Source organism: Poecilia formosa, unplaced genomic scaffold (assembly GCF_000485575.1).
Source record: "Poecilia formosa unplaced genomic scaffold, Poecilia_formosa-5.1.2 Scaffold103, whole genome shotgun sequence".
In the NCBI taxonomy this organism is placed as follows: domain Eukaryota; kingdom Metazoa; phylum Chordata; class Actinopteri; order Cyprinodontiformes; family Poeciliidae; genus Poecilia; species Poecilia formosa.
The window spans coordinates 587,379-611,217 of record NW_006800042.1 but is presented as its reverse complement, the minus strand read 5'-3'; the positions used below and the strand labels follow the sequence as shown (position 1 = coordinate 611,217).

At 39.9% G+C, this 23,839-nt stretch overlaps 2 protein-coding genes and 1 long non-coding RNA gene across 4 annotated transcripts; 1 reads left to right on the top strand and 2 right to left on the bottom strand.

Annotated features, from left to right (window-relative positions):
• Positions 1-2,464: 2,464 nt before the first annotated feature.
• Positions 2,465-23,456, top strand: LOC107836999 (uncharacterized). The gene is made up of 3 exons (XR_001662977.1): positions 2,465-3,629; positions 22,808-22,814; positions 23,443-23,456. It is a non-coding gene; the product is annotated as an uncharacterized LOC107836999 (long non-coding RNA).
• On the bottom strand, positions 3,028-17,558 carry trpv4 (transient receptor potential cation channel, subfamily V, member 4). 2 transcript variants are annotated; one of them, XM_007559172.2, is made up of 17 exons: positions 17,316-17,558; positions 16,396-16,477; positions 15,148-15,611; positions 14,559-14,734; positions 11,720-11,872; positions 10,726-10,866; positions 9,126-9,424; positions 7,811-7,987; positions 7,569-7,727; positions 6,947-7,042; positions 6,774-6,847; positions 6,347-6,512; positions 6,199-6,265; positions 5,812-6,101; positions 5,400-5,527; positions 4,534-4,655; positions 3,028-4,428 (listed from the first exon to the last, which is right to left on the bottom strand). In XM_007559172.2, exons 2-17 carry the CDS (start codon positions 16,402-16,404, stop codon positions 4,331-4,333), a joined length of 2,619 nt encoding a protein of 872 aa, XP_007559234.1. In that variant the 5' UTR covers positions 16,405-16,477; positions 17,316-17,558; the 3' UTR covers positions 3,028-4,330. The 2 variants fall into 2 exon arrangements, with proteins under 2 accessions (XP_007559234.1, XP_007559233.1); XM_007559171.2 differs by lacking the exons at positions 16,396-16,477; positions 17,316-17,558 and having other exon boundaries at positions 15,148-15,752.
• gltpa (glycolipid transfer protein a) lies at positions 19,563-23,229 on the bottom strand. Its single transcript, XM_007559170.2, has 5 exons — positions 23,081-23,229; positions 20,653-20,711; positions 20,439-20,572; positions 20,176-20,326; positions 19,563-20,094 (listed from the first exon to the last, which is right to left on the bottom strand). Exons 1-5 carry the CDS (start codon positions 23,181-23,183, stop codon positions 19,912-19,914), a joined length of 630 nt encoding a protein of 209 aa, XP_007559232.1. The 5' UTR covers positions 23,184-23,229; the 3' UTR covers positions 19,563-19,911.
• Positions 23,457-23,839: the final 383 nt, after the last annotated feature.

Sequence of the window (23,839 nt, the reverse complement as noted above, 5' to 3'; positions counted from 1 at the left end):
GAGCTGCAGCTCCGCCACGGCCGTGCCCTCGCCTGTCGGTTTAGACACTCTGAATCATTTCGGGTTCACTGGCCTCATTTCATCTCGTATGGACTGAAAGGTCATCTCACACGCCACCTGACCAATATGTCTCTGGCTCTTCATCTCCCAGTGCTTCCCAGTGATTGCTCATTCTATTTAGAAATGTCACTCTTCTTGGCAGAAATATTTTGTCGGGAAGAATTAAAGAAGAAAGTCAGGAAAAAGGGGCGGCATCGTTTGTTTTTTTCTGCAGAAACAAGATGTCGTTTTTAATACACATACGGCGTCCTGAAAGAGATTAACACCACCTAAGATGTTCAACATCTACATATTATGTATTTTTTTATGTGATAGACCAAAGCAAAGTTCAGCCAGGAAACTCATTCCAATTTTTTTAATGCATATTTATGAGCCAATTTGTTATCATTTTGAGTTTGTCGTCCAGGATCCATTTTCTTTACTCCGTGGAGATGCTGTTCAACAAGTTATGGAGTAGTGAGTGCATCTTTGCCCTCTGAATATGTATGATGCGTGTCGGGAACTGAGGAGAGGGTCTCTGACCTTGAGGCCTAAGCGGGGTGCTGAGGTTTTTATAGGGGCCAAAGAGAACCAGGCAGAAGCTGCCAGCAGCAAAAGCAGCATGCAGGAAGGAAGCATTATTTCATTAGACCGGCCAAATTATTAACAGATACTTTTCAGCATGTAAAAAAAAAGATTATGGGTAAAGCAGCAGCGCAGACAGGTTGACTGTCTGAGCAACAGCTCCAAAAAGCTCTGCTCTCATTTGTGCACTCCACAAATCTGGCATTTATGAAAGAGTGGCAAGACTGTTGAAAAGCACAAGACGTCCTGTTTGCGATTTGACACAAACTACTGTATACTGTATAAGGTAAAACAGCAAAATGTAGAAGAAGGTGCTCTGGTCAGATGAGACCAAATCTGAAAAGTTTAGCCTATAAAACAGTGGATGGTAGAAAACTAAGACCCTCAACCCACCATCCCCACCTTGATAGTGGCAGCAATATGCTATGTGAAAGTTTTTCTTAAAGAGGGACAGGAAGCTGGTTGTTAATGGGAAGATGGATGGGCCTAAATACAGGGAAGGGGGCAGGAGGAGGAACCTGCTGGAGGCTGTAAAACACTGGAAACTGGACCAGCAGCACAACAACTCTAAAATCTACAGTAAACTGGTTTGGACTGAAGTCTAGACCTAATTCCAACTGAGAGTCTGCTGTAAGACTTTACTTGACGTTCACAGGCTCTCCTTCCAGTTTGACCACGCTTAGCTGTTTTGCAAAGAATGAGACAATGTTTCTGTTTCAGTAGCTGCACAAATCTGACAGACTCGCTGATGAAATTACTGTGAAAGGTGGGTCTACAGAGTATTGACTCAGACAAACACTTTGCCTTCCACTTCACAACCATGCATTCTTTTTGTTTGTCTCCTTAAAGCGTCTCCAATGTAAGGTTTGTGGTTGTAGTGTGACAAAATGTGAAAGTTCAAGATGCCTCAATTCTTTTCCTGGGCACTATAAGTTGGTTTAAATGATTGTTCACAGTGAACGGTATGATGTTTCTGCTGTTTCAGAAGATGTGAGTCTGAAGTGTCGCTTAGTCAAAAAAAAAAAAAGGGGGGGATTTAGCATAAGTACAGTCTTGTGTCCTCATTAGATCAGTCAGCCTAAACATCTTAAAGCCTAACTGGCTGAACAATAGCTGAACAATTTGTCCTTCCAAAACCTAAGCTAGTTAGTCACCATCAGACCTCCTGGCTGAGGGAATAAACTTTCCCTTCTGTGCGGTTACCAAACAAGGGCCGTTACAACACCGTCCCGTCTGGCTGTCACTTGGTTCGTTGAGACACTTTTGTGGCAGCCAGCAGACGCCTGCTGCAAGCAGACGAGCCATTTTGTTAACAGCTCACACTTCCTGTGCAAGCGTGTGGTTCCAGAGTTGCTGACAGTGACACTTGCAGGACCGAGCCCTGCCCTACTTAACGGGGTGAAGGGAGGAGGGCAGGCCAAGTTGTCAGCAGTGCTAGGTGCTCACTGCTTAGATAAACCTGCAGGATTAGTGGCCCAGTTAAAGTTGGGGCAAAGAGGATTAGCCTCTTCTCGGAGGTGGTGAGAGATTCCCTGTGTCCTTCAGCGCTGCTGGCCTCAGACGCAGATGGGAGAGAGGAGGAGGAGGATGTGAGATGACGGATGAGGCCTTCGCCATCATGAGTGTGAAAATCTTCAGAGGAGGAGGAAAAACAAGGTGAAAGGGAAAAAGGAATGAAAACGTTTTTTAGCGGCTTGCAGCTCTGTTAGGAAAGAAGGAAGATCGCTGAGGACACCTGAGGTCGTCTGGAGAAAATATTCCAAAGAAGCAGCATCCTCTGCACACTGACCTTTCAATATTTGCAGCTGAAGATTACATTTATAATATCTGGGTCCAAAAACAGCACAGCAGACAAAACACACACGCACACACACGCGACTTTTCAGTCTGTAAAAACTTTAGACCTCTGCTGCCATCAACAGACCAACATTGAAATTGCAGTTATATTAAACGAAGAGCGAACTTTTTTCAGCATTAGGGTTTAATTACATTCTTTATAAATAATTTCATAATTGATGGTGATAATATGCTGTTTCTTGCAAAAAACTGTCTGACTTGCAGGCAAGCTATATAGTTTTCTTTACTCAAAGGAGGTTTAAGGACACATTTTAGTTTAGTTGATAGAAAGAGTTTAGCACTGATTAAAAACTATGTTGTAATGTGTTATACCTCAATCGCAAACCAATTTTTATATTTTTTGATTCTTCATCTAATTTAGTTGTGTATATTTAAAAAAAATAATAATAATTTGTTCCCAGAATTTGTTTTCATTGTGGATTCTGATTCACGTATCTGTTATTGTTTTCTAATATCTCATTTAAAATGTAATTTTTTAAGATTCTGATTATAAAAATAAAAAAAATCTTCATCTGCACAAAAACAAATAAAGATTCGAGTTCATGGTTTATAAAATCCATCAGTGTTTACTGTTCTTTATGGCAATATATAAACAATACACTAATGCATAGACATGTTGGAGAAATGTAAACAGAGACCAATGATTTGTGACCTTAAGGCAGCAGTGGACCTGTAAAAAAATGAAACGCATGTCCTGTAGCACAATGATGCACAAGTAACCCTGCATGGAGCCGATGCACATTAAGGGAAAAAAAGGGAGAACGCTGTTTAGGGCACAACGCCAACTGCACTGAAAACGCTGCAGCAAATTGAGGGGAAGTATACAATGGTACGGACTAAGAGTTGATTATGCAAATAACGCAGCTGCAAAGGAACAATAACTCTGCAAATTCAAAGACAAGCCACAGCACGAAGGGCTATTGTCTTGATTTGCATATTTGCTTGACAACTATAACCTGCCCATCTTGTTCGGGATGACGTCTTTGTATTCATGTAATAATGTGCACATCAGAAGTTGGCATAGTGCATTGTTTCAGCTCAATTGACAGCTGTTCTGCCAAAGCTGCCAGTTCAAATCTGTGCTTTTCATGGGAGTGCATTTCATTAATACAATATAAAGAAAGATTTAAAAAACATATGGTGCATAAGTTGGATATATCCTGGCCCTATATGCTGAAACTTTTACACCTTTCTTAAATATTTAAATGCTTAAATATTCTAAGCAGCACGTAGAGAACAGTCTCTAAGGTAAAGTTTTTAATATAAGGTAAGCTACTTGCTATCTCTCGCTTTGAAAGAAAATAAAAAAAAATAAAGATCTTGCAGTGTGATCGTAGCTGCAAAAATAATATAAAAATGTGCTAATGCAGTGATAATCCGTTTATGCTTATTAAAAAAAAGCTATAAAGCTGTTTACTTTCAGAATATAGGAACACTCCAAATGCTGAAATGATCTGATTTCCCTGAGTGATCGCCCACTACTGTCTGACATGCAGAGCTGAACAGAACATTAAGGATTTAGGGTTCCTACGCCTCTGTACAAGTATTAAAAAAAAAAAAAAAAAACTAATTACAAACTGCAGCTTATCTTCTACTAAGAGCAAACATTTACTGTTACAATATCTTCGGGTTTGTTTTCACCTATAACTGTGTGCTCAGTGTCAGTTTGCAGGATTAAACCTCTGTTATTTTATAAATAAAACATTATATTACTCTACGTTCTCCCTGTGAATTTCTGGCGTGAGGCATGTGCGAACTGGGAGGCTTATTGACCAAAAATTTCCCCTGAAACGTAATACCAGAGTCGGCAGCTGTGACACAAGAATGAACAGAGTCTCTGCAGGCTTCGCTATCTTGGCGTCAGTGGCTCCATCTCTACCACCAGATCATGGGAGCGAGGGCCTCTACTTAACTCCATCGCCCGAGGGACCACAGTGGACCAGCGATCTGAGGGAGAGAAAAAAAAAAATCCAATCTTACACATGCATGTGGTCCATACGACTGGATTCTGTTAAACGGGAATGAATTTAATCACAGCCGTCAGGATCTCACCTCTCCTCAGGCCTCTGACACCTGGCTGCACCCCGTTGGTTTGGCTGGTATCAGTCTTGCCCGGATCCTCACTGATTATTGCAAGGTTCTGATTCCAGTGGCACCAATTTACCTCGTCCACCCTGAAGGAGCAGCACACCGTTCTGACTGAGAGCAGCCTCAGATCTGTGCATGTTATGTTGTAGACTAACCAAAAAGTAGAGAATAATTTTAAAGCAGAAAAAGAAATGGAAACAAAGATGGCAAAAATAATGAGTAGCTCCATTTGCACTTTGTCACAAGCTATGTGGTGAACACAGAAAAGCTGAGGAAGCAGATGCTTTTGGTCAGAAATATAACAACTGCACTACATGAAATCTACAAAATAAAACAGAGTGTGGTGGTATTATGCTGTGGGGTTGTAATACAAATAGATACTAAAAGACTTTATGCAGTGATCAGAACGTTTTACTTGAACAGTTTCAAAGAATATTCATGTGTTGGAACGGTCCAGTCAAAGTCCAGACCTAAACCTTTTGTCACTTTTCAGATTTTCATTCGTAAACGTTTTGAAAATCATTCATCGTTTTTCTTAAACTCCACAATTCTGTGCTGGTTTGTCACTTAAAACCTAAAAAAAAAAACTTATAAAATAAAATTATAAAATAATTGTATTTAATTCATAATAAATACAATAATTGTATATATTTTTTAATAAATAAAATAATTGTATTTATTTTTATTTTATTTATTTATTATTATTATAAAATAATAATTTTAATCATAATTATAAATTTTTTGAGTGTGAATACGTTAGGAGTTTTTTTTTGTCATGGCTGGTGGTTATCATGGGGCTGTATGAAGAGGTCAGGAGTCCCAGTAAATACCTGAAACACCACCGTCGATCTGGTGAACCATCTAGGTTCTTCCCCACAGTCACCATCTCCCCGGCTCGGAAAGACTTGCGAACGCACACTGGGAACGCGCGCTCGATGTCCAAGATAGTCGTTGCCCACTGCAAGTAAAGTAAGTTCAATCTGAGGAACTTTCAGCTAATTTGGCATATTTTTCTGAAGTTCGCCCATCACAGTGACGTTTGCTCTTTCGGGGAGATAATTTGGATTTCGTAGTGTAAAAGTTTGCTATCTCAGCTGGATTTTGTCAGCAGGAATTTATTTTTTTATTTTTTTTTTGGGGGGGGGGAATTTAAGCATATCTGAAATCACTCTGCAAGAATCGTCTTTTTTATCGAACAATTACAAAAAGAAAAAAGATTTAGGTTGGAATAAAAGCTGTCACCTGAAGTTTCCAGATCTTCTTGCTCTCTTTGGATACCTGTCCCACCGTCTCCCCCATCAAGGCAATCAACATGTTGAGTAGCAGCACAAAGGTGAGGATAATATAGGAGACTAAGAGGATGAGAAAAACTCCAGGGTATAGTGCACTGTGGATCATGTCCAAATCTCCCATCCCAATAGTCAGTTCGAACAGGTCCAGAAGGAAAGTGCTGAAAGTGTCTGGGTTCCTGCAGTAGGTGGTGGAGTTCTTAGCAGACTCCGTGGGACAAACTGGCAACAGAGACACCAAGGCTGCAGGGCGGAAACAGAGAAGGACTCTTTACATGTCAGTCCAGAAGCATGAAGCTAAATATGAGTGGCTATGGAGGGAGGCTAACTCTTAGCTCACCTGAAGCATAACCGATCATAAAGAGCACATAGACGAGCAGGAATCTGAAAAGATCTTTGAAAAGAATCTGCAAGGTAAAAAACAAGAAAAGTCAAGTTATGCACAAAGTGCAGAGCATTCAGTCAGGTGTCAGAGTTCATCATCTGACCTTCTGAATCATGATGCTGTAGGTACCAGTGAGCTTCAGGCCTCTGGTAAAGTAAAGCGTGTTCATCCACCCCAGGACGAGTGCAAACACCATCACAGCGACGTAGGCTTTGATGCCAGACAGGTAGAGAGCAGCAGTGACGATGATCAGGACAGCGTAGATGAAGCTGGACAAATAGGAGGGAAAGATTTGTTAATGTCGTAAATGAAATGGAGCCGCGGCTTATTAAAATATCAGCATCGCAGCCGATGATTCAAATCAACACGCGTTGAACTGATGCCGGATATCTTCATCTTTGATACTATAAAAAACAACGCCAAAAAATGTGAGTAATTAAGTGATTAAGTGGGTGACTTAATTAAGAGAATGTTAAATTTGCCTTAAAGAGACACAAGAGGAGGTACAAAGATGGGGGAAAGAGACTTACTACAGCAGCTGAAAGGACCCATCAAAAACTAAAGATTTCACCTCAGGACACTTTCTCAGGAGGACGTTCTTAACCTGCAGAGACGCACGGAAGCATTTCATCAGCAACACGTTGTTACATGATGGATTAATGACACAGTGACTACAGGGAATAAATAAGGTATAATAATTTACATTTGTGAGGAAAAAGAAGATCGCCGATGCCAGTGTTACAATCTCTCCAGCCATCCGTAAATAGTCAGATGAGGTCTTGTAGGGGTAAGGAGGCGGCTAAAGAAATGTCCCCCCAAACCCCCAAAAAAAGGATTTAGTTAAATCGGTGTCAAGATTGACTGCAAAGACACACAGGACAAAATTATACTTAAACTCACACACATTCAAAAGTTATATATAATAAAGCTCTTAAGCTTGTCTTTGTGTTTAATGTGGCAGCTGAATGCCTTCAGAGATGAGAGATTTGACAGGACTCTTCCGTTTTCTCCTTAACTAGGAGCTATGGAGTAATTTTACAGGACAGGTGCTCATTCTCTTTCAGAAAATATCGAAGCAAGGGTCAAGTCTTCATAAGCCTTCTGTGAGTATTTGTTATAGACAGATGAAGGCAAGCTTTCATGTTTTGGCCACAATTGCAAACAGCATGATTGGCATAAAAACAGCACCAGTATCACAGAAAGAGCAGGAAAAAAATGTGGGTGGCAGCATCGTGCTCTGAGGCAGGGGTGACGTTGTGTTACATAGAAACCAATAAAATAAAGCCAAGTATACGTGGCCAACGTTGCGTTAAATTCACACCGACCTCCTCCATTGTTGGGTGGTAATAGGCCACCAAGGTGAAGATGATCATGGAGAAGAGGTAGGACACCACGCTGATGTAAAAAGTGGCAGCAGCAAACTTCTGCCACTTGGCCCTCAGCAGCTCGTTGATGGGCTCCACAGCCAGCATCTCATGGCGGTTCTGAAGAAAAATTAAACTAACCCCCTTCATTTTCCAGATGCAAATAAAATATTCTTGGGATTTTTATTTATTTATTTTTTTACCTCATTGCTGTTGTATACTAGAATCTCAAGCACAGATGGTTCCTCTCCACATGTGTCCAATGAGGACAGGTCGTAGAGGGAGGAGTACACCGGACCGTAAGCCCAGTCCTTAAATTTACGTGACAGATGACGAACTTCTTCGTCTTTGACCTCACGTCGAATGATGTGTTGGAAAACCTAGAGGGATATAGGGGAACTGAGTTCTAGACTTTGAGATTTAATTTAAAACTCAAACATATTTTAGAGAAAGAAAAACGATCTTGAAAATAAGAAACATAAATCACAACTGGCCTTTTAGATGTTTTTTTTAAGCAGACCATTTTAAAACACATATCCTCTAAAAGAGGAAGCACTTTTGTATTTATGGATGATAATGTTGCACCTATAATGCCATCATCTTTAAATCTGTCAGTCTGTATGACTGTGGACAAAAAAAAGGCCTTTCTGACAGAACTATGGCAAATAAATGTGCAGTTGCTCTTTGGCAACAGAAAAAAGATAAAAAAGATAAAGCAAAGATCCTCTATGCGATACAAATGAGGTAACACTCTGGAAGCAAACAGCAATGAACATTTTTCATTAAAAAAAACCCTCTGTTGAACAGGTTTCCCCCAGAATTAGATTAGATCTGGAGAACACAACATTGGTTAGGACAGAGAGTTTATGCAGAGTCAACTGTTAGACCTTTGGGGCGACTGTGTGTTTGTGAGCATAAAGTCTATCAAGTTAGAAAGTGCATACTTTTACAGTGGTCTTAGCTTGTTTTGTTTTTCTGTACAAAATGTCTGTGAATATCCACCAACAATCAGTCTAATTGTTCAATCAATGCCTCCTCTCTCCAAACATGCATCCAGATTGTTTAACCACAATATTTAGGTTAAACACTGACTTGTTTTGTTCTTGGAGCCTGATCCAAATTTCTTCTGGGTAAGAATTTTGGTGTGATATTGCTTCACCTTCAAGTACAATGAAACCCTCACAGGACGTAAATACGGGGCGGTTATGTGGAGAAAAGTGAGACTTGCACGATCATTGCATGGCTGACAGAGGAGTGTTGACGCCCTGGACATCAAAATAACAAAGCTCCTCAGAACAAGAGCAGAATTCCCAATGTTTGAACTACGTCCTGACAGTAATATAGCAATTTAAATGATAAGTCACAAGTCATACTTAAAGCCTTCATTCTTCACTGAATTACAGGTAGACTGGGAACACTACAACAATTCTATTCTATTCGATTCTATTCGATTCTATTCTATGTTTAATAATACAGACAGGATGCATGAGGATCGAATGACACGGTGAATGTATCTACCCCAATTTTTCCAAGTTTGGCGGCCATCATGAGGGGTGACATGCCGTCGTTGTTGAGTATTGTCTCCAGGTTGCAGTCTGGGAAGAGCTTGGCACACTTAATCAGCAGCAGGTCGTACATCTTTGTGAGGAAACGAGTGTTGTCCTTGGTGTTGTCAGCAATGTGCACGAGCGCGTGCAGCACAGTGTTTCCGCGTGAATCCTGGCGCCGCAGGTCGGCCTTCTTGTGCGGATTTTCTGTCAGGTAGTGCACTATGTCAGGCTGGTTGGTGCAGGCAGCCAGAGAGAGGGGAAGCTCACCTGAAGGGGAACGGAAACAGTTGCTTCAGATTGAACGTATTAAAAAAACAACAAAAAAAAAAACACGAATAGCAGGGTTAATTAAGAGCCGTAGCTGGCATCTGTAGTTTTTCACAAAGCAGACTAAACACGGATCACAGATCCGACTTAAATCCTCTGCATGAAAGCTGCACAATTAGTGGCTGTTCGAGGGAGGGGCGCAGAGGGGCCAGAGTGCCAAAGGCAGCTGCTGAAAATGAGCCGTTGCCATGGGTGACAGATTACTTTGTCACCTCACATAGAAACGCTCCTCTTCATGGATTTGCACGGATGCATGCAGAGAGTTAGCGTGAGCCTAAATCCCATTAGCCAACAGCCCTGCCAGGTTCCTGTTCACCTCACCGCAAAGCTCCGCAGCAAATTACTCACACTGTGCCCCGGACACGCTGGGATTGGGGAATGACAACCATGCTAAGTGGAAATAGAAATCCTCACCTCTGTGCTGAAAAAGGAATATGGCACTTGATTTTAATCGGAAAAGTTATTTAGATTTAAGAAAAGGTAAAATATTATAAGAGTAAGAAAAACTTACAATTTTTCTACTTTAAAGAAAGACTTGTTGATTCTTTACGACGATTGTTAATGAATGTTTTATTTCGTCACGAATAAAGGAATGAAGCAAATATTCCAAGAGCTTCGATAGTAATGACTGAGGTTAAATCTTCACTGTAGCCAGCAGAGGGCGCCATTGAGCTTAGTCACCTCTAATTGTTTGTCCTGCCTGCGTTAAGGTCAGAGAGGTTCTTCCTACCAGGAGAGGATGTTTACGTTTCCAAACTGCAGAACACAGACATCTTTCACTGTCTCAGTAAAACATAATGCTCGTCTTTTTATATGTTTTTGGAGCATTTTAAGTAGCAAATTCTCGTACCATACTTCAAAAACATTTAGGTGTGTGGTGGAGTATCCTGTCCACATTCCTCTTGCCAAAATCTTCCACATTCAACATAAAAAGAGGGTGGGGTTCTGATGTCACTTTTTTTTGGCAGCGAAGGCATCTGCGTCTTGGAAAAAAATACTTTCCATTGCTTTCACATTTCAACGCTGCCAGCAACTTCGGAAAGTAATTCAAAACACAGACGTGAATTAAAAACCGTGTAACCAAAATGGGTAGAGAGAGAGAAAGAAATGAGACAGCGAAATTACAAGAACAGCACATTATTGCAAAGATAAAAACCAGAGAGTCAGAATGAGGTGTTGCAAGACTGAAAATACAGAAGTACAACAATGTCTGCTTCTTGATGGCAAAAAAGTGGCTTTACCAAAGTAGAAGTAGCCGCCCTCATCTTTGGGCTGGAAGAAGCGTCCCCGGGCTTGAGCGTGGACATCTGCTCCCTTTTCCATCAGCAGCTTCACATACTGCTTGCAGCGTCGCTCGATGGCGATGTGGAGCGCCGTCTGGCCTGGAGACAGAAGACAGCTGCAGGAGTTGCTGCCATTCAAACCATTTCATAACACAGCTTCACGTTGCAGTAAATTGAAAACATATCACCTAAACCGAGGCCTTTTCCAAGACTTGATTACACAATGTAGGCAATTGCATTGTTGACAGAAATTTTGCAAGAACAGTTGAGCAAGGAAAAGATTTTCAACTCTGCAGTGCAGCTCCACAACATGAGTGTTGGGAAATGCGTCTTTGTAAAGTTGATGGTGTAAGTAAGAGAGAAATCTGACTGACTATATACACTGACTATTCAGAATACCATACATTTGGTATGGTACACCAAATGCACCACACCATGGTACTGTGCTCTGTAATTGACCACTATGGCTTGTCACCTAAACAGTCACCTTGTCCCAGCCATGTCGTGGTAGGTTTGATGTAATTCCATAACATGAAGGCCTGTGATGTTGCGTTATAATCTAACCCTCCTTTAATCTCTTTCACAGCTTTCTCCCTGACTTGTCTGCTGTGTTGTTTGGTGTTTACGATGCTGTTTGGTCCCAAACGTTCTCTAACGAACCTCTGGGGCCTTCACAGAACATCTGCATTTATGTGGAAAGTCATTTATATACAGAAAGGCTCTGTTTAGTAACGAGGTTGCTTCTGTACGGCCACTGGTTGCATTGATACTTATTTAGGGATTTCAAAGTCAAAGGGTATGAACACAAATGAACACTACACTTCTCAGATTATGATAGTCTGAAGGATGCTATGTAATGAACAGTGAGTTTCTAACAGTTACAACTACAGATGAAAAAAGATGACTACAGACATATTGTATAACATATCATATTGTGATCTTATTTCCCTACCTCTGTAGAAGACGTCCCTGAAGGGAGTGTTTATAAACTCTCTGAGGTTTCCCGTCTTCTCTGCAATGTCCACCAGCACTGGAATGGTTTCGTTCCGACCACCGTAAAGGTTGAGCAGGGCTTTGGGAAGACACGTCTTTCCAGTGGATAACTCTGGGAAAGATTATAAAGACAATTACCCCTAATTCAGTCTATTTTACAAAAAATAGTGTTTAAAAGAAAAGGAGTGGTTCCTGAAATCTCTATTCAGGAATCACAGTGAGTCAGCAGATGTAGAGAGGACTTGTTTGTCGTCACCCACCAGAGACAATCTCTCCTTTAGAATCAGTTTGTGCTGCATAATTGAGAAACATCAGGAATTCTGGACTGAAATGAAGAGATTTCTCTAAAAACTGAGAAAAGCAGGTCCAACATGCATTGACTAAAAGTAACAACTCAGTCAGCTGTTCAGCAGTCAGACAGAGAGGTACTTCCAGCTGTTGTTTAAAGTTTATCTGACAAGAACATCCAGTCCTTTACCAATAATTTGCTTTATTGTTCTTGTATCTGAGCCAGGTGAAGGACAGAGTGTCTGAGTATTTTCACTTCACCTCTAACTACAATCCAAATAGCGCTGAAGTGACTTTTAAGGGCAAAATGACATGTTTTGGTGGGGAAAAACAACTTGTGAGTATCCTCAGAAAGACATTTTGACATTTACATTACTGTTCTATAAGGTGCTGCGTTATAGGTGCACAAATGAGTGTTAGAGGAGATCCTTCCTCCCAACAGCTCTTAGACTCTATAACCATCACTTCTCCCAAGAAACTAAATAAGTGTTTACAGTTCTACTCATATTTAAATAACATTTCTACTTGCGTTTGCACATCTCTGTTATTTGCACAGCTTTTATTTTCATATATTGTAGTTTGTTCTTTGTAGTACACAAATACACATTCACATTTGTACATTCCTTGGTTCAGAGTATGCTATTATATAATTTTGCCCTTTCTGTATCATTATGTTTTTCACACCTGAATCTCACCACTTGGCGACAATAAAATGTATTTTATTCTATTCCAAAGCTAAATGCTCTAGAGTAAAAAACTGACTTATTTACAGGGAAGTGAAACTTGAACTGAATAGCTGCCTATTATATAAGTATCCTGGTTACATAATTGCTTGCATAAAAGGAATGGGAACACCTGCCAGCACTGGAGTAATAATGCTAATCAAAACCAGAGCACCACTTTACAATGTTTACCTGAAGGCTGCCAGAGTTTACCATTTTGGCACATACTGCCAGTCACCACTGTGGTAAATTACAGGTAGACCGGACTCAACACACCATTTTTAGGGTCCCGGTTTAGGGTGGAGGTTAAGTTTCTGAGCTAATCCTCTCAGATAACATTTCCCTTCATGTCTTCATCCTCACATCATTGTTGCTTTTCTTGTTTGTTGATATCAGTAGCTTTCATACATTCTTCTTAATTTGCTGGATTCAGCTGTCACTGAGCTTGCATGTTATAAAGGCACGTGATTTCTCACTATATAGCTGCCAGAGCACCCTGGCGGGTGTATAACCTGCTGGTGATTATAAATTAATCATGTATAGAAAAGGAAAATTGCTGACAATAAAGGAAGAGAGAAAGAGGTCTATGGTGGTCATGAGAAGTATCAAGTCCCAGCTTCACAGTACAAACAGGTTAATATTCAGTGGTGTAGATATTCACTCCATATAGATTTCTTGTTTAGATTTTCCGTCATTTCCTCGTGTTTCATATTATGTCATGAAATATCTGTTAATAACCATGTTTTTATAAAATCTAATTGGGTGTAGCTGGTAAATTTAACCCACGCCTGATTCCTGCCAGACAAACAGAATCAAGAAACGTCTTAAACTGAACAGGAAGTTGGCTAACACTCTTAAGTGTCTTTAGAACAGAAACGTTGCTGTTTATCAGTCAGGAAAGGGTTACAAAGACATTTGAAGGCTTGTAGACTCCAATGAACCACAGCGAGAGTCAGTAGCCATAAATGGAGAAAACATGGAACAGTCTTTATCCTTCCCAGAAGGGCTCAGTCTACCAAAATGACTCCCAGAGCACGTCAACAATTCATCCAGGAGGTCACAAAACAACATCAAAAGAACCTCTGAATGTTTCTCAACCCTGCTCCTCACTGCCCCCCTGTCCTCCATGTTTTAGGCATTTCCCTTCTGACACACACCTGAATTGTATCTCTGGGTGATTTACAGGCTTCTGCAGTACTTGATGGTCATGCAATCATTTTAATCAGCTGTTCTGGAATAGAGGCACATCTAAAACATGCAGAGCAGGGGGGCGGTGAGGACCAGGGTTGAGAAACACTGATTTAGTGAAATCTTTGTTTCAAACATGTGTTTTGCATTTACTGAGATTATGTTTATTTAGTCATAAGACCTCTTTGATTATCTAAAACGTGCAAGAGAGACGAAAAGGCAAAAACAGAAGAAATCTGCAAAGGGGGGAAAAAATGCTTCCCAGCTTTGTAAAGTGAAACGAACCCTTCATCTTTAGCTATCAGTCAGTCAGCTATATTTATCTCCATGAGGATGTCAGCAGTTTGCTGTGATTTCTCTCCACACCCTGTTATAAGCTTGAGAAAACTTCTCAGACACACAGGAAGCTTCTATTTGGCCTGACCTCAACAGGACAAAGGCTGCCATCACTCCACCTTATCCCTCTCACATCCTCTCAGAGCAGCTAGGAACAGCGAGACCAGAAGAGACACACAGGGCACCACAGTTCAAGAGTTTAAAGGGAAGGACAGACTGCCACAGAGAGGAGATCATCAAGAGATGAAGATCAGAAGGACTCACCTCTGAACTCCTCATCTGTGAGCCTCTTCTCCTGACTTTGCAGGTATTCCAGCAGACCCTCGAGGGCCTCTGGGTCTCCACGAGACACACAATCGAACAGTGTGAAGCGAGTGAATGTTTTCAGAACTTTTGGTTGTTCGGTGCTTTGACTCTCGTCAAAAGACATCTCCGTTTTACTGAAAGGACACAGAAACACAGGTTAATGCTTCTTCACGTGCTGTTTTCACTGTCATATAACACGACTACTGAAGAATACACAGTTTTATCTAGTGTTCATTCATAGAAACTATGAATGAAATGGGTTTGAGTGAGACAAATGACCTTTTAAGCAACACCAGCACTGCTGAGTGCTCTGATAAATGCACCTCTCTGTGTGTATGGTGTATGATGACGACCAGGAAAAAGCATTAGCCTAAATATTACCTCAACGGCTACAGAGGATCAAACAACATACTCTCTGTTAGGCCAAGAACGGACACAAAGTGTGTGTGTGTGTGTGTGCATACTGACAACATTTTTCCAGTTTGCACAGTTTACGAACGTCTCGTTCAAGCAATGAAGGAAACACACTGAGACAGTGAAGTCTCACCCTCTTGGGAGTTTCTTCCTGCGTTTCTTCTGATTGCTTGTATCTTCATAGGTGCCATAGTCAAAGAGGGAGTCCATGGGGGCTTTTTTAGGTCCTGGCACCACATTTGACTCATATATGGTGGTTTCCAGCAGGTCCATTGGGTTTGTTATGCCCTTCTTGAATGCACCCTGAAACTTCATCCTGAGGTTCTGTCTGCCGTCTGAGGGCTGGCCGCCGGGCTGGACGCCGGGCTGAGCCTGCTCCAGAGTCGTATCCAGACTTGTGTCCTGTGCTGACTGGGAGCCATCTTCGCTCTCAAACAGGTTTGAGAGTTCAGACAGTGGGAAGGCGGCATCATTTTCTGCCTGAGTGGTCGCACCATCTCCAGCGTCCTCAGAAGGAGCAGCTCTGGCAGAAGGAGCGCCGAGGGTGTCCGCCTTGGACAAGACGAGGTGGCACCTTCTGAGCAGAGCGGAGCGGCCCTGGAACGATAACAATGGCAAAATGTTGGGGAAACGTTTAACCAGAAACACAAGTAAATATTTCTTCTCTCTGTAGTGCTTTTTCTTTATTTTTATTTTTTTTCTGTCATGACTATCCTGCATCATTTATTGGAAAAAAAAAAATCTAAAATGAAATTACATGTACTAAAATAAAAAGAATGGCTATGTGTGCTTTTTCTATTTATTTCTGCTATAAATCTTATTGCATTTTCTTACGTAACAACCACAAATATCAATGAATTTTATTTAGTTTTTTTATAAACAGATTAACATGTACAATTGAGATGTAAAAAAACTTATGCTTTTTCATATTTGTTTACAAATTAAAACCTAAAAACTGTGGCATGCATTGATATTCAATCTGCATTAAAACGTATCCACTTCTCCCTGACTGTGTTCCTCTTTGATGTCGTTTGTTCACTCGTGTTCTGTAATTAACCTGTGAGGCATTTGGAGAGGAGTATTGTTTACACTGATATAATACTGTGCAAAAGTGGAATAGGTGACTTCTAAAAGCAATTGGTTACACTGAATCTTATTTAAAGTTGTTAGGGTAAATTGTTTTGAATACAAAAGCACACCACACTTTTCAGATTGTTGTGCACCTTTCTACTTTCTAAAACAATTTTTTGATCTATCACATCAAAGCCCAATAAAAACTGCTTTTGATTAATTGACAAGAAACTGGACCTTTTGTCATTTTAAAATTGGAATAAGTTAAAACTCAGTCTTCTGTAGAAAACGAGTTTTAACTGTTCTGTACCTCATTCATGCCTTTTATCGCAGTGGTGTGCAAAATTTCACTTCAGAAGAAACTGGAAATGATACTGCAGCACGTGGGCAACCTGCAAAAAATGACAACAAAATGGTAATATAGACTGATGGAAAAAAAATTGTGTGTAAAGGACTGCAAAGGAACTTTGATGCAAACATTTAAGACTTGTGGAAACCGCACAAAGACTTATGCTAAAACCATGATAAGCCCAGACCTTCATATGTTTAGACAAAAAGACAACACATAAAAATATCACTGTAATAAACCAGGAAGACTGGGATTTGTAGCTCAGCATGATGTCATTGTGAATTTTCCAAAGCAACCTATCAAAGCTGACATTTGGCGGTAAAAGAGCAACACAAACACTCGCTCTGGGATCCAACAAAGGAAGACGAATGACTTACAACCTCTGTCTGACACAAGGGATTATAATACCTTTACACTCCAGCAGACATTTGAATAGGTGGCTTTTGTAAAGGCAAGAAGAACCCGGTGTGTGCTTAACGTTTTAAAGTGACGGACGGGACATTAAAATACGTAAACTACACACAACACTCATATTGGGTCCAGGAAGAGGAACACAGTTAGAAAGTGGGAGATCCTAGTGTTTCCTGGTGATAGTGTCCCTGACTGACATTGCTGATGTGACATTGTCCACATTATCAGGAGGATGTGCGCATGTAGTTTCTGTGTTAAAATGACACACCAAAGACTCGAATCTTCTATTAAAATGTACCAAATTGAAAGGAGCGCGATATTGGTTGAATTTTTAAGATATGAGTCTCAGTGTGGGGGTTAAAATTTAGAGACTAACTTATAACATCAGAACACTAATTTGTGCACTAATGTTGAGTCAAAATACACAATTTCCTCAAGCTTCTTTAGGTAGAAAGTATGAGGCAACTCACCTTTTACTCTGCTGATCCATATTTCTCGTCTTCAAACAATTCAATCCGCTTTGTCTCACAGTTCAAAACTCTTGTAACTTATTTACTCTCTCCCGTCCATCGCTCCCGGTCCTTCGCTCCTGCTTCCAATGTGTCTCCAACCAAATGTTTTAAACTTAGACCACAGTGCTGCCCTGCTACATGAGTCCAGCCACCGCAGACCTCAGCCGAACAACGGATGCTTTCACTGATTTTGGGTGGGACAGACGTGGCCACCACCTTGCCTAAAGCAGTGACCGCGGAAGTATGAGGTGCAATACCACTTACAGCCACTAGAGGCGGACTACAGTACAAAGCCGCATTAGGTTAAACCAGGTATCATCCTTGGAAAACGTTTCCTTTTTCCTGGAAACACAAAGACAAGTTGTGTCTTTGTGTCATCCTCAACGTTGACGCTGCAACGCCAACGTTGAGGTAAGTTACGTCTTATAGTAAAAACCTGGAATGTTTTATTTATTTATTTTTAGCGTGGCCACTTTACTTAAAATTTATTTGTCCTTACTTAAACTTAAAAAGAGCAGAGGTTATTAGTCATCTGCATCTTAGTAAAAATGAATATAATCACAATAGTGGCATGTTTCTCACCTTTTGAAAACACAGAGTGGGGTGGTCTACAAGCAGTGTGTGGCAGGCCAGCCACACCCTGCTTGGGAAATCATGCACACACACACACACACACAAAAAAAGAACAGGTTCCACCAGACACAAATCAAAAACTTTTCAAGCTACTTCACGATAAAAGTGTCATCCTCTAAGAGGTTTGTTGAAACAAAGTAAATTTACTTTGTAATTTTACTTTGTAAACAAAGTAAATTTAGTTATGGCCTTTATGTGGTTTCACAAATGGTGATATGTTTCTCACCTATTCAAATTCACAGAGGGAAGTCAGAAGGGATCACTTGTTGTCATACACCAACGAAAAACAGGTTTGTCCAGAAACCCAAATTAAACACTGTTTTCTCCTGACGGTTCCTTGGATTTCAGAGGTACTTCATTGTAAAATATTAACCTAGTTTTACCACTGACCTCTACGGAGTGTGAGGAAGGTCAGGTACCAGTGTCGGCTTTGTTTTTAAATATTTCAACTAAAGAGAGCATTTATTATTAGTACAAAAATCTAACTGAAAAGCTTTTTCTGAAGAGAATATAAACAAATATACATTAAGGTTTTATTTGTAAGCATGTTAATGAGACTCAGTCATGACTTTCTAAGTTTTTGAAACAATGCATCCAAGTGTGGATGTAAATCAGTGTGCTGACTGCATACGCAATCTTAGTTGTCTCTTTATACACAGCTTGCAGACATTGCTCTTATTTGGTCATCAGTCATTCATTTGTCATCTTTTTTTTCTATTGTGTACACTCAATAACTGTCCTCTTTCCATTGAACTTGTGACTAGAAACAATCTCAGAAACACATTTCCTTATAAGTTTCTAGCCTCAAGGACTCCTCTAAAATGTATGACAATGAAACAAAATGACCTAGAATGACTTCATAGGCTGACCACTGGAAAAAAAAAATAGAAAAAAAGCATACATTAATTTGATCAAAGAAGAAAAAGATACATGAACTTTACTTTAGTGTATTTTTCATAAAAAATAATAATGAAAACAAAAAGTCGTGTAGGAATATCTTTAAAATGTGATATGTTAATTTAATAAAATTGAACTGAAATTAGAAAAGGCAATTTCAAAGTAGATTCATATTTGTCAGCAAATGCACTATCCTTAATAAAAACACTGTAGCAACAGGTAGGAGAAAACTAGACACTGGCAAAAGTTAGAAGAAGATGTGCTCTCCTTTCACACTGAAACCAAAGAGGAATAAGATTCTTCTTGTTCCTCTTACAGCTGAGAACTAAGTGGAAAAAAAAAACTGTGGAAATCTTGTGGGAATATATGTTAGTGTTCATTCATAGTCAGCCAAGTGGAAATAATCCAAAGAACTTAAATAGAAAGCAACTGGATTTCCCTCTTCATGTTTCTTAAAGAAACAGGAAAAGTTTGTCCTCTTCCAGAAATATCATGAGTGATAATCTGCATTGTTCTCTCAGTTTGGCCATCCTGTTCACACATACTGACCCATGAAGTCAAGGTCAATTTATCTATACAGTATATCTACAAAGAACTACTTGTTGTCCAAGTAAGTGCTGTGGGTAGGGAAAAAGAGATACATAGAAGTCAATATACATAAAAGAAACACAAAGATGAAAGTAACAGGGCCACTTTAATGAGACATGCTGTCTATTTAGGACAAAGATGGATGATCGATATTAGACATTTCTTTAAAAAAATGTAAACAGTCAACGAAATCCACCAGAAGACAAAAACAAACAGCGCAGAACATTATGATGAGGGTTTGATGGATTTGTGAGGATTTTTTAGAATCCTAAATTACTGTAGGATGCTACGGTAGGTAGATCCTTTTCTCAGTTCCCCCAAAGATACAGAAAATTATATGTTTTCTTATTTAAAAACAATAGCAGATTGAAGATGGACTTCTCCTGTGACAGTGAAAGGAAGCCATGATGCAACAGCCCAACGAAGACTCGCATCGTCACACCTTGTAGTCCTGGTCAGCGTTCATTCTACAAAACATGTCATAAACAGCATCCACAGTGGCAGAGAAGTTGATGAGAAATTTCCTGATTTTTTCCAAGCATTCTTCCTCCTTCACATCCCGACCTTTGGAGAGCGCCTTCAGGAGATCTGACTTGTAGGGAGCGGCATAGAGAGCTGCCTAAAAAGAGGAAAAGTCACATTTAGGCTCAGCTTAATGCATCTGATTCACACATAGCAAAACTCCTCATCCTGAACTGACCTTGAAGAGCTGCTGAACAAACCACCCATGATACCTTTTCAGGGCTACGTCGTAAGCTTTGGTAATATTGACTCGGATGAGGTTGGGGTTGCTGCTGTCCTTTTCCCCGTCCACCAGGCTCTGCAGGAACACTTGGATAAATCTGAGACATCTGGAGAGACAGAGGCCATGCATGAGTGCTTATGGATTTTCAAAGGTTGAAAACAAGAAAAATAATTTCGAGTTCCACAAAACTGAAAGAAATATAAAAAAAATAATGAGACCTTTTGAGCCACATAAGCTCGAGTGTTGCTCCAACTTTAGGCCAATCACCTCCGTGCATTTCCTTCTCTGCCTCTAGAAGCATCTGAAGCGTCTTGTAGCGTCCAGGGTTGGTATCATAAACTGCCTTGATCTTCTGTCAGTTAAGACAGTGCACATCATTTTAACTTTGCTGTAAAATGTAGCCACATCAGTGAACTCATAAATTACACTTACTGTGATGTTGCCGCATATATCAGATTTTATTGGTGCAAAAATAGCTGGGCCAAGGCAGTCTGAGGATGGAGCGAGAGATGTTTAAGGACTAAAACAAAATCACCAATTTAATCAAAACATTTCTTAGGTTGTTAAGGGTGAAGCGATACATTTTAAAAGAAGCATTCTCATCTTTAAAAAACTGATTCATGCTTAGTTTGATTTGTCTCAGAAGTTCTTGCTGAAAGTAATAAAATTACAGGATTTATGGACTGTAAAGGCACTAATAAAGTTGAGGAATCCAAGATGATAATTTCTTTCTTAGTGTGCCACTGTTTAATGACATACAACCCATCCGAAGTGCTAATAAATAGTTAATACCTGCAGCAAAAGCTAAATCAAATCTTAACATAGCATGGGTCTTAGATCTCTAACTTTCCAAGTTGGAATTCAGAGGCTTCAGAGCCAGTTCTGTTTGATCCACATCAAATTTGGACTTTCATGTTTGAAGAATGTACTGTAACCTCCAGGACTTTTTACACATGGTCATTATTAAACCTATTTCAAACTAAGTTGCATTTGAATTTTGCATGTTCAGGAAATTCAAACTTCTTCTTATAAATGGGGAACTATGAACTCTTTACTAACAGTTAAAGTCACCAAAATGACAATGCCTTTATGATATCAGAAGTTCCTTTTATTGTCATTGTGCACACAAAAACAGCACAACAAAGTAAAAAAGAATAAAAAAGCAACTCTCAAAGGTACGTCAAATAATTGACTAAAATGAGAATGAATAAGTATATCTCAATAAATATAAAAATATATTATAAACACACAGAAACAGCTGAGATGCTAAGGAAAAATATTGATTGATGAGATAAGATGGAAGCTGATATGGATTCTTGTGAAACTTTTGACAAGAGGACAAGCTAAGCGAGGGGCACACATTTAAATTTTGTTCCACTTCTCACCCTTTCATGAAATTTGTGTTTTAATGTCCATGAAATGAGAATAGTAAGTGCAAAAGTCTCCTCCATCTCTATTCTGTTGCACTGCGCCATTGCCACTCAGTGCCCCAGACTCACTTTATCTGAGTCACCTTCTTTCATCGCCTCACTCCCAACATCTGGTTGACCACCTGATTCTAGCGCAGATGTAATGGTCAATTTAACATCTTTAATAAAATGCACAATATTATACAAAGCAGACTTGGTCTTCATTTGCTATTTAAAGATGACAATTTCTACTTTTTCAGCTTTTTCTAAGGGTTTTTCTGAGCGTGGTCAGACAGGAAAGCAAGATGTGAGACAGAGGGAAGACATGCGGTAAGACATGCGGTAAAGGTCAACAGGCCAGGACTCGATTAGCTGCTGACACATTGGACCTCTTTCAACCTTTGAGCTGTTGGTGGGAACTAGTCATGACTGTCATCTATTGCATGTACATTTATGCATCCCATCACCTCAACACTGATGGCAACATATCTAGCTTCAGAGATGTCCTCTTGTGTGGCATTCATTCGCTGCTATTTCACGTCTTATCACAGGAAGAAACCTTTTATAATACTGAAAAACATACATTTTATACTAGATTTAAAAAAAAAAAAAGTCTGTTGACTCAAAAAATAATGGTTTTAAAATAGTTAAAACCAAAGTAATTAGAGCGAGTTGGGCAAAACAAAAGGAACAATTAAGAATTTAATCGACCCCCGTCCTCACAGCCAAGTCTAATTAGACAGACACTTGAATGAATTTGTCCTAGCAGTGTGCCAGACCTTAATAGCTTGTAGGAAAGTTGGCCCAGACGTTTCTAGGTCAGGAAAAACAATAGCGACGCGGAGGAAAGAGTTTAATAGTGGCGTCGGACTTGTTTCATCTCAAGGGTTTCACGTGGCAAATTCAATGGAAGGACTTTAGCATATTAATACAGAATGAAGTCGCACAAAGATGCACCGCTGCTCCGTGCCGCTGCTGAATGGGCCAGAGCAACTCAACACCGTACTAATCAATTTTCACAACTCAAAATCCAGGCCAGTGGATTAAATTATGCATGCTGAAGGATTGTGGACAACTTGATGGGGAGAAACACGATCCAAACCAGATTATCATTTGGAAAGAGAAGCATTGTAGGTGTAAACTTTGGGGATTTGTTACAACAGATTCAAACTCCTCAGGTTGTTTGTAATCGATGTCTTTCAAGTTAGCGGCCTTAAAGTGCTAATGTTGACATAAATTTTGCATTTTAAAAAATCAGTTTAGCACTTTGCGGAATTTACACATTTCTGAGCCTTTATCCCTAATACCTATTGTCACTTTATTTCTGTTATAGAAATTGAATACAATAGGTCATGGAATATGTAAAGAAAAAAAAAACGCTTTTCATGCAGTTTTTCATTTATTTGCTAAGAAACTTCTACAGCAAACCGAGTAAACGGAGCTAAACTTACCAAAGAAAGTTGGAAGGTACGACACAGCATCCAGAAACGGTCTGGTTTCCACCTGTCTGTCAGCTGGCAGCTGCCTGAACTGGTGCTCCATCAGCAGAGCCATCTCTTTGGTGTGGATGCACTGTTAGCTTTGAAATGAAAGCAGTAGTCTGCCAAACTCTCTACTGCAGATTCACAGAGACACCACGAGAAGGAAAATCAACACACACACACACACACACACACAGATCTAGAAACACACACACACTCAGGTTACCTACAATGAGTTCAGGTCATTAAGGGACATCCAGCTGCTGGCCTGCTCATGTGATCAGCTGGTTACTAAGAGATCTGGGCAATTGAGACACGCATCCAATGCAAAGAAACCTTTCTTTATGTACAACTTTGTGTTTAAGTGTTGAAACATCCCTCATTACTTTTTATGTTTCCTTAAGAATTTTTGTCACAAGTTCTCAATGGTCTTTGAAGGATCTAAATCAAGTCAAATCCGTTTATGTTAATTAGTTGCAAACTAATAAAAACCAATAGTGCAAGACAGCTTCACTCTAGCTGTAAAACAAAATCACAAAATTAGATAATTAATAAAAAAAAGTATCAACAATAAAAACTGATGGAAAGAATAGCACAAAAATCTACAGGGTCCTCCTGTCTGTCAGTTTCAGTAGGGGTGGCTTAAAATGATCTACAGTGCAAATCGACAGTACAAAAATATTTTAAAAGACGTTGGAAGGTACCATGAAAGTGATTGACAATCTCAAA